This window comes from Dreissena polymorpha, chromosome 1, assembly GCF_020536995.1.
Source record: "Dreissena polymorpha isolate Duluth1 chromosome 1, UMN_Dpol_1.0, whole genome shotgun sequence".
In the NCBI taxonomy this organism is placed as follows: Eukaryota; Metazoa; Mollusca; class Bivalvia; order Myida; family Dreissenidae; genus Dreissena; species Dreissena polymorpha.
Window position 1 is genome coordinate 74706569 of NC_068355.1, and position 11136 is coordinate 74717704.

General features: G+C 34.1%; 1 protein-coding gene across 1 annotated transcript; it reads right to left on the reverse strand.

Annotated features, from left to right (window-relative positions):
• Positions 1-3101: 3101 nt before the first annotated feature.
• On the reverse strand, positions 3102-10933 carry LOC127835537 (uncharacterized). Its single transcript, XM_052361976.1, has 7 exons — positions 10228-10933; positions 8840-9020; positions 7699-7932; positions 7248-7374; positions 6269-6478; positions 4492-4667; positions 3102-3368 (listed from the first exon to the last, which is right to left on the reverse strand). The coding sequence occupies exons 1-7, from the start codon at positions 10236-10238 to the stop codon at positions 3117-3119; spliced, it is 1191 nt and encodes a 396-aa protein (XP_052217936.1). The 5' UTR covers positions 10239-10933; the 3' UTR covers positions 3102-3116.
• Between the last annotated feature and the right edge of the window lie 203 nt (positions 10934-11136).

The window sequence follows — 11136 nt, forward strand, 5'->3', positions numbered from 1 at the left end:
CATACGCGTCTCTTCACTATTTCATTTTAGATCTATGTTTTTTCCTAGATAATCATTAGTGTTAAACAAAAATTGTAGCATACTTTTAAGCATAAAACCATAAACCGTCACTTTAATAAACATACAGAAACTGTGTCACTTTGCCATCAAGTGTTTTATGTAAATTGTTTTCAAATGAGCATGACCTTTGAGATATCGACATAATTCTTTCATGTGATACACTGTCCAATAATGGGCAACAAATGATTTTAAAATCTCGCAATGAACATCAATGTTATGGCCCGGAACAGCTCATTAATGGCCATTTTTTACATAGTTATGGTAGGTCAAGCATTTTTGAACTCAGAGTGTGACCCTGACACACCGTCCAATTATGGTGAAAAAATATGCCAAATGATTATAAATTTTACCATAAGCGATAAAGTTATGGCCTGGATTTTACCTTTGAACTCACACCGTCCCATTATGGTAAACAAATGTACTTAGTCATTTTAAAATCTAACGATATATGACATAGTTATAGTTCGTACAAACATTCTTTCAAACGCATTAATTGACCACATGACCTAGTTTTTGACACTGCATGACCAATATTAAAACTTGACCTACACATAATCTAGATGCATTGGCCTTGGACAGTAGATGACCTCTATTTCAGTGGCTTATTGTTACATATACTACTCAAAATTTGCTAAGGATCACTTTTTATAGTACGTGTAATTTCGAAATTCACCTCTAGCTAGATTCAGCCAGCGTCACGAATCAATGATAAATCAAAACATAACAAGGGCTGTTTGCAAAACATGCATGCCCCCCATAGGGGCTGTCAGTTGTAGTGGCAGCCATTGTGTGAATATGTTTTTTGTCACTGTGACCTTGACCTTTGACATAGTGATCTAAATATAAATAGGGGTCATCTGCCAGTCATGATCAATGTACCTATGACGTTTCATGATCCTAGGCCTAATTATTCTTGAGTTATCATCTGGAAACCATTTTACTATTTTGAGTCACTGTGACCTTAACCTTTGTCCTAAAAAATAAATATGGGTCATTTGCCAGTCATGATCAATATTCCTATTAAGTTTCATCATCCTAGGCGCAAGCATTCTTGAGTAATCATCTGGAAACCATTTAACTGTTTCGAGTCACTGTGACCTTGACCTTTGACCTAGTGACCTAAAAATCAATAGGGGTCATCTGCCAGTCATGATCAATGTACCTATGAAGTTCATAGGCCTAAGCATTCTTGAGTTATCATCCGGAAACCATTTAACTATTTCGAGTCACTGTGACCTTGACCTTTGTCCTAGTGACCTGAAACTCTATAGGGGTCATCTGCCAGTCATGATCAATGTACCTATGAAGTTTCATGATCCTAGACCAAAGCATTCTTGAGTTATCATCCCGAAACCATTTTACTATTTCGAGTCACTATGACCTTTACCTTTGACCTAGCGACCTGAAAATCAATAGGGGTCATCTGACAGTCATGATCAATCATGTACCTATGAAGTTTCATGATCCTAGGCCTAAGCATACTTGAGTTATCATCCGGAAACCATCTGGTGGACGGACCGACAGACCAACCGACCGACATGTGCAAAACAATATACTCTTCTTCGAAGGGGGGCATAAAAATAAAAACAAAAACACAAAATATAATACCAAAACCTGCAAAATAACAATTTAAATTAAATTACATTGAAGATAATGTGAAAATACATAGTGATCCTTAACAAATTTTGAGTTGTATAGGTACAGGCTATAGCTAATGAACATACTCAATGATTACATAACATAGATGCAGACAGCCCACACAAGAAAATGACAGTGTATTCAAATATTTATAACATTATAACACCTATTCACACTAATATAATTAATTGTTATGGTTAATTTTGTTTGCAAAAACATTCTGTGTCAAGGCCCTGTTTTTGGGGCATTTGTCTCCGACTTTGTTGTCCCCTACTGGTGAAACCGGATGGGACTTATGGTTTGCGTCTGTCTGTGAGTCTGTCTGTCTGTCACACTTTTCTGGATCCAGCAATAACTTTAAAACTTCTTCATAATTTTTCATTAAACATGGACAGATGGCAATATGGAGCTTATGCACGTCATTTCATTATGATCCTATGTCAAGAAATCTGGTTGCAATGCCAACACATAGTATAGAAATATTGCTGAAAATGGTGGATACTGCAATAACTTTAAGTTATAAATATTTTTTCATGAAACTTGAAACATGGATAGATGGCAATATGTTTAACGTATTTTGTCGAGATTTATATACAAATTGCCAACATTTTAGAATATTTCCCTTTTGTATGGCATATTAATCCTCATCTGAACATTCTTGTGGATCATCATATGATCCATTTCTTGTTTGTCCATAGTACAGTCTACACATAACATCAGTGACCCTATTGCTAAATTCTTCTTTAGTTATTCTATTTAATGGAGAACCATGGATATTAGGAATACCTTGGCAAATACGTCCCTCTGTCCGTTGAAAAGGCTTTAGTTTTCTTAGAGTTTTGGCAATGACTGCTTCATCCTTTAAAGATTTAGAACATGAATGTTTGCTGCTTTGCTTTTTCAATGAAAGAGAATTGTCAATCTTGGAGCAAATCTCAGCAATAACATCAGCTGACCTTGTTGCTCTCAATATTGCCTGGTCTGTTTTGTTAGCACCTAGAGCTCTTATAAGATCTTTCTGATTTCTTACTGAGTTTTCCTGCACAAGATCACTTTCAATGTTCTTGCCAATACCACCTCGCAGATTTGCAAATGCGCCTTCTAAAACACGGACTCTGTCTAAAGGACTCAATAAAAACTCACATTTCATAACAAAGTCTAGACATTCCTCAAAGTATTTTGATAACTTTGAATGAGACAAGAAGAACTGCATCATGTACATGACAGAAGGCACAATTCTTTGTAAGTCTCCCTCCCGTACAACATCCTCAAAGTTCAACAAAAGGACAACCCAGTGACAAAGATTAGAACAATATTTAAATACACTGTCATTTTCTTGTGCATCTGCATCAGTACAGTTTTTCAAATATCCAAACTCTGCAATAAATTTTTCCATCATTTCAAATATTTGAATGCGCCTATCTGAAAGATTTTTTTTTCATAATGGGCATGTTTTTGGTTGGTTCCGACTCAACATTTTCCATACCAAAATATTGAAGGAACTGCTCAGTAACCATAGCTGTTCCGACAAGATACAGGAATTCATGGTGTGCCTTGAAGCCTCCCTTCACCTTTCCGTTGATATCTGTGCGCTGCAGATTGGACTTGAAATAATAGAGCGTACCAGGCTGGCGTACACTAGAGGCACTGTACAGTGCTTTGAAGCATTTCTAAAAAGTTAATTAAAAACAATAGTTTAACACGCATTACATCCTTACATGTATAAGCTGTTCTTAAAATCATGTGATTATTCTCTTATATTAAAGTAACCAACGTAACCGTTCATAAATATCTTTGGGTGAAATGAATATGAGATATCAAACACGCATGAATTAAATTCTTCATGTCAAAATGAGGTTGATCGCTACCCCAGGCAATACTATGGTAAATGCATTTTTTTCATAACTAGTTTTTTTTAATTATAAGATGTGTTTTTTTAATGTTAATTGGGAAAGAAATGAAAAAGTACATAAGTATTGTAACTGATTTTGAATAATTTTCTCAGAACAATACTATGACAAGTGCACATAATTTTAATAACAATGACTGCAGGAACATTTTGAAAATTAAGTTATTTTCATTTATTATCTAATACTTTTAAACAAAAACATTAAAGGGGCCTTTTCACAGATTTTGGCATTTTTTTAACTTATTCATTAAATGCTTTATATTGATAAATGTAAACATTGGATCGTAAAAGCTCCAGTAAAAAATCAAGAAATAAATTAAAAAAAGGAAAAGAACGTTGCCCGGAGCAGGTTTCGAACCAGTGACCCCTGGAGTCCTGCCAGAGTCCTGAAGTAAAAACGCTTTAGCCTACTGAGCTATTCCGCCGAGTACACATCTTGACGTATTTTATACCTTATATAAGCAATCTTCGTAGTTTTACCAAATTTAACGACAAAAACAGAACTCTCCAAATTATTCAATCGTTTCGCGTTGCAACGCTTTATAATTTTTAGGTTTTAAAATCGTCAAAAGATGCATAAAATGGCTATATTAGAGCATGGTTAATGTTCAGTATTACTGTTTCCTCACAAATATCATAACTAAAACGAAAACTTACGAATCTGAAACAACTTTTTTCAATTTTGTCAATTTACCAAAGCGTGAAAAGATCCCTTTAAAGAAATTTATGTTTTGTCTCATTTTAGATAATATCCATAAATAAAAAAATACAAATATAGTTGATTTTTTATGTATGACATTGGCCCAGGCAGATGCAGACGTTTGGGAGAATGAAATAGTTACAATATGTTTCCAGGTTGAGCAAATGAAACTTAAGTGTCAAACCTCCAAAAAATCTTGCTTTGTGTGCCACAACTCAATTACAAATGGGTGCAGGTCCTCAAATCGCTTGTTGGGTGTAGTAGCCAATGCACGGAGGTTTTTGGCTTCTTCAAGCCGAACTCTTGTCAATTGGTCTCCACCAACGGTGACACCAAACTTGTGAAGAACATCCTCTGAGCCTTAAAATAATAAAATTTTGACCTCACAGAACTGACCTTTAACCACCACAAGAACTGTCTTCAGAGGATGACTCATGATGGTGTTTTGACATTTGAGATAAGGACCATGTATGAGTCATAATTACTGATGATACTTTGCCTAAGATATATTTCACATATTTGTCAAGTTATTTCCATTGATGTCTGACAAATATATGGACCAGATTATTATCTATTAATAATTAATATATAAGTCTTAGTGTGACCCTGACCTTTATTATAAGACAAGAAATATTAACAAGAGCACCGCCTTGCGGGTGCAGAGCGCTCATCTATTTTCTTTTTAAAGGTGAAGGGACTCTCAATTTCAATCACATGGGCAGGAGGGGTGGCGTGAAGAGGGGTGTATAGTGTGGGGGTGTGGTCATTTATTACATTATCTTCCAAAAATGCGGGAAAAAAAATGCCAAAAAAAAAAATTGCGGGGGTGGTGGGTGGGGGGAGGGGATTCTTGGGTGCCATAGTTGGACGGTATTGCAAAAATAAAATAATAAAAATAAATGGGGGGATGGTTTGGGTGGAGTCTATTGTGGTATGTCATGTAAGAGTAGTTTTGTCAAGTATCAATCAAATCTAATCATAAATAATGAAGTTATGGCAATTTTAGCAAAATTTAATAATTTTACCTTGAGAGTCAAGGTCATTCAAAGGTCGAGGTTAAATTTAACTTGCCAGGTACAGTAACCTCATGATAGCATGAAAGTATTTGAAGTTTGAAAGCAATAGCCTTGATACTTAAGAAGTAAAGTGGATCGAAACACACAATTTAACCATATATTCAAAGTTACTAAGTCAAAAAAGGGTCATTATTCTGTAAAAATGACAACCAGAGTTATGCAACTTGTCCTTTTACTGTCCCCTTATGATAGTTTGCGAGTGTTCCAAGTATGAAAGCAATATCTATGATACTTTAGGGGTACAGTGGACTAAAACACAAAACTTAACCAAATTTTCAAAGTATAAAGGGCCCATAATTACGTCCAAATGCCAGTCAGAGTTACATCACTTTGCCTGCACAGTCCCCTTATGATAGTTAATAAGTGTTGCAAGTATGAAAGCAATAGCTTTGATACTTAAGGAATAAAATGGACTTAAACACATAACTTAACCAAAATTTTCAATTTTCTAAAAATAAAAAGGGCACATAATTCTGTCAAAATGCACGCCAGAGTTATCTAACTTTGCCTGCCCTGTCCCCTAATGATAGGCAGTAAGTGTACCAAGTTTGAATGCAATAGCATTGATACTTTTTGAGAAAAGTGGACCTAAATGCAAAACTTAACCGGACGCCGACGCCAAGGTGATGACAATAGCTCATAATTTTTTTTCAAAAAATAGATGAGCTAAAAAGAAGACAATTCAAGTATTAAAGGGCCTATATTTATGTTTCTTGTACACTGCACTTCATCTCAATAAGATCTATCCATATATGAAGTTACATTTAAAAAAATCATATAGTTTAATAGTTATAGTCCGGACAAAGAAAAGGATGCCAAAACACATGGTTTATCATAAAATAAGTATGTTTTTCAAAAAGGCATATAAAAAACAAAATTTACTACCAAAAGCCTTGTGATAATAATCACTGAGAACTGCCTCATAAGTGTCCAGAATGTCAACACAATCTTCATGTTTGGCTTCGTTTTTCATCATAATTGGCAGCTGGAATATGTCTGACTTCAGACTCATTTCATGCTGATATGGGTGGTGAATGTGATCTGGCAATGCATTTGCCATCCAAGAGAAAGCTTTTAGCTCACAAAGAATTCTTCCTTTAACAAAAAAACACAACAACATTTGTTATCACTATCAACATCTTTAAAACAAAATAATAAAATTGTATTTAAATCAAACCATAAATAACAAAGATATAAAGATGACCCACAATTGTGACATACATACTGACTGACAGACCGATAGACAGTTTAAACAAGAGCTGTCACCATTGGATGATATATGTCCCTTATAAACACTTTGATAGAAGTCAAAAATGAAATTGCTTTCTGAAGCGACAAAGAAGTTATGAGCATTTTTCGAAACCTAATCGCAAAGTGTGACGGACAGACGGCTGGACAGTATGATCACCATATGCCCTCCTTCAGGGGCATAAAAAAAAATGCCTCCCTTCAGGTGCATAAAAAGCATGATATTGTGATTTCATGACAAATTGCTTAGCCAAAAATACAGTTTTTTTCATATAAAAGAGCTATGTACTATCATTTTAAACATATTTGATAAGTATTCTGGAATCTTCTAAAAAAAATCCTAATATAATTTTGTCTGTGCTCCAAAAATGGAAAATGAAATGAATTGCTTAGAATATTATTTACATCTGCATAGAAGTATACCAAAAACACAAATAATTACAAGACAACTGCCAAGCAATATATGTCCACTACCGACTCCACCATTGTCAGATTAAAAAAATAATAATTTTGCCATAGCAACCAGATTTTTTGACGTATGAACAAAATGAAATGACGTGCATAATGCCCACATTGCCATATATCCATTTGACTAAAAAGATAGTGGACAGATTACCAAGTATTACAGAGTAGCTGTTCACAAGCGTACTCCGGTAATTGCCACTCAGGAGAAACATTTCTGCATTCAGATCTGTCAGTGGTGTTCGAGTGGGCACCAAACTGTATTTATCTGGACTGGCAATCTGTAACAGATGCATTTTGTAAGTTCACGGCTAATAATCATGTATGATCAACAGTAATTTCCTTCAATACTTTGGGAATGGGTACCAGTACAAGTCAAAATTGGTATAACAATTCGTTAAATTGATTTCTCCTGCCAAATGCAGGTAATGTTCATGGCATTAATTCACATAAGACATTTATAATACAACTCTTTTGATGCATTTTTTTTAAATCTAATTATGTTACATAACATAAAACTCAGTCCAAACTTGCTGGATTTTTATCTGAATGAACAGGATATATACACAATGTAATTATGGTACAAAGTAATCCGGCTACTGTACCCTGTTGAACAGTACATTAGAGGCAAACAGATGAAGGTCTCTATTTGACTTCTCTAGAGATTGCTGGCCTGTTTTAATGTACATATCCAAGTTGTCACCAGTTATCTTGACTAATGGGGACTTCTGCAATCGGCTTACGATGCCCTTGTCCATGATACTGCTGGCTTCATCCAACAACCGCAGCTTAGTTGTTGTGGACATGGTAACACCAAGGCGGTTGAATCTTGTTAACGCCTGTACATTCAATGCAATATAATAAAATGCAATATCCAATTCCTATCAACAAAACAGAGCTATCAAGTGCTTTATTATCATTATGTGCAGTGAACTATATTTTGCAATACTCTGCCCTTCTTAGTACAATTTAGTGACGTCACTGAATTGTACCAACATAAGACGTTGTTTTCATTCATAAATATTTTGCAAATGACGTCACTTTCATTGAAAACAACAATCGTAGAAAATATATGACCTCACGTTTATTGATGCTACTGAAAAACCTGACATAACATAAATGTTTTCTTAATTACCGTACGTTTCTTAACAAAAAACATTATTTGCAGGCGTGGTTATGTCACTTATCACAAAATAAACAATTTGTTGATTCATTACATTTATAAACATGCTACATTTATTACATTTCTTTTAGAGCAGGGTTTTGCACGTGCATTTTACTGCAATTATTCCTCTCTTTTTTTATTCGGAACTATTTTCGAAACATTAAGCTCTGCCCATAGTTTATTGCAGAATAACCCACACTTGATTTATTTCTTTGTCTATAGAAATAAGTCGCATGCCATGTTAGAATAGTATATAAATTCAAGGAAAACATGTTGGCCCCACAGCACAGCTACTTTTTACTCTAGTGAAATTATGGAAAAATCTTAGTAAAGATTCACCAGATGGCGTTCAATGCCATATTTTTAAGCTCTAGGCCTTTCTGAGATTTTAAAAGATTTCACTATGAACATATAAGGAAAACACATTTGCTCCTGAGGTTTACAAATAGTAGGAGTTATCGTGTTGAGGAATGCACCAAAACGTCCATTGGCAAAGGCTGGTAACAATAGCTCACTCTTAGCACTTTGTGCTCAGGTGAATAACAAAGAATGCATTTATAAATTTTTATCAAAACACTTACTGAATCTTCCAGATGACCTTTTATGGCCACAATGGTGGTCATCCTATGCCATGCCGACAACTTGTCAGAATGTGCGTTCATTAGCACTGCATATGCTGTAGCTACAGGGGCCATTTTTGTCCCTTGCAGCTCCTTGCCCCCAGTAGCAATGGTTGCCATGATACGAAACAAGAATGGAAGTCTGTAACATAAAAGCTATAAGATGTGAAAAAGATTGGCAGTTAAACACCCGCTGCTGCTATCCTTATTGTTCTTCTGCTTCCACTAATAATTTAATATCAACAGAAGTTTTGGTAACATTTCTTTTAGTTCAATATTGCAATTGTTCTGAAAAATTAGCACACAGGATGATGTTCATGCTAAATGTCTTATTTCAAAATCTTGCGGTTTCAGAGAAGATTTTTTAAGTATTTACTTAGTCAGCATTATGTAAAAAAGTGAAACCAAGGGCAATTATATAAATATATAAAAATAAATCATTAAATAAAAAAATTAATTAATTAAAAATAAATAAATTGGGCTAATTTTGACCCCAGGTCAATTATTTGATCAATCTTTGTAGAGGCCAAATAAACAATGTTTAAACCAAATATCTCAGGGTAAGCCTGTGGTTTAAGTGCAGATTTTTTTAGTTTTAACTACATACATACAGGGAAAATAACATTGGGCCCCTCTGCACATTTGGCCCCAGGCTCGTAATTTGAACAATCTTTGTAGAGGCCCACTAGACATTAGTTCATGCCAAAAAAGTTAACTAGCGCACATTACACATGCACAGACAGACGACAGACAACACTGTATCCAAAATGATCCTCATGAGCGCTATGTGCTCAGGTGAGCTACAAATAAAATAGGTACAGAAGTATGCAAATATGTAAAAATAACAATTGTATGAAGTAGCAGAGGACTTCCTATTGCCATTCTGATTAAAATGTCATGCATAAAACTGTGCATATCCCCAATACCAATAGCTCATAGAGCTATTCTCACTATAAGGTAAGCTCACATGGCAATCAATGTAGTTTACCCTGACCATATAGTGGTGTGTTCAGCTTGACAGTAAAACATGAAATGTCTTAATCCTATTACATGTACTTTGATTGCATAAACTTGAGCTCTTCATTTTTACATTTAAAGAGCATGATTTTCCAATCACTATTTAAAAAAAAATAATCATCAAATATCATGTCATAGCAAATGATAAAGTTTTAAGGCAAAATTAAACTAGGTATTAGGATTGGGAAGTTTGAAACAAATGTAATAGCTTTCAGGTATAAAAGATCTTTCATGCTTTTTGTGCAATAAATCACCCAAAATAACAGGATGAATAGATTTTATCTAATATAATTCATGCTTAACATTAATTGAAAATTTTAATATTTGTTTACCTTTCTGACATTTCACTAATGATCTCCTTGATCAGATGTTCTCCATTCTCAAACAAGCTTTCAATGCTGCGATATCGAATAAGAACACTAGACAAGGCAACATTTCTGGATGAAAGTAGGAAAACCTCATCCTCGATCTCCTTCAAAATCAGATCCTGAACAGCTTTTCGTAGCACCTAATTATAAACATAATATTCTTTTATCAAATCTAAATTTAAGTATTATGTCACTTATAAAAATTTGATATAAGACAAAATGTTCATAATGACAAACAAACTCAAGACATGACTAATTCTAAAATCCACTCATTATATGAATACTATAGTATTATTACATGTTAAAACTCTTACTAAATTAATTTCTTTATCATTAATTTATTGTTTTTAGAAAATAAAACAACAAAATATTGCATGCATCATCTTAAGCCCCTACTGGGATATGAACCCAGATCTCTCTCCATTTGGATGGAAAGTATTCTCTCTTGAAACACAAGGGCAGAAATGAAGAATTCAGCAATTTTTGGCTGTCATATATTACACTTTTAAAATATTTACGAGAAAAATAGACTTATTGTATAAAACAAAGACCTATAGATAACTATATGTTATCTATAGGTCTTTGTATAAAATATGTAAATACAATCATTATATTTCAAAGTTTGGAACTTTTTAGGTAAATTATTTGTATATTTATGCCAGGTTTAATTCATATTAAACTCATTTAGGAGGATAAAATATTTTTTTAGTTTTGACAAGATTCTTGTCACTGAGCCCATTTCAGAGGTGTATGGTGAAGAAGGGACGAGAACTCTGCTTGTTTGCAATGTTTTCTGGAACTGTCTGAAAACAATGAACAAACCATGGACAATAACAGATGAATACTCATGCATAATAATACTAAACAGTAAAC

Bases quoted from the DNA above. Each gene is read 5' to 3' on its own strand.
- LOC127835537 (XM_052361976.1), bottom strand. The intron at 6,479-7,247 runs GTAATCTGTCCA...TTTTTGTTAAAG, and splicing joins CAGCTACTCTGTAATACTTG to GAAGAATTCTTTGTGAGCTA. The intron at 4,668-6,268 runs GTAGTAAATTTT...TATTATTTTAAG, and splicing joins TTATTATCACAAGGCTTTTG to GCTCAGAGGATGTTCTTCAC.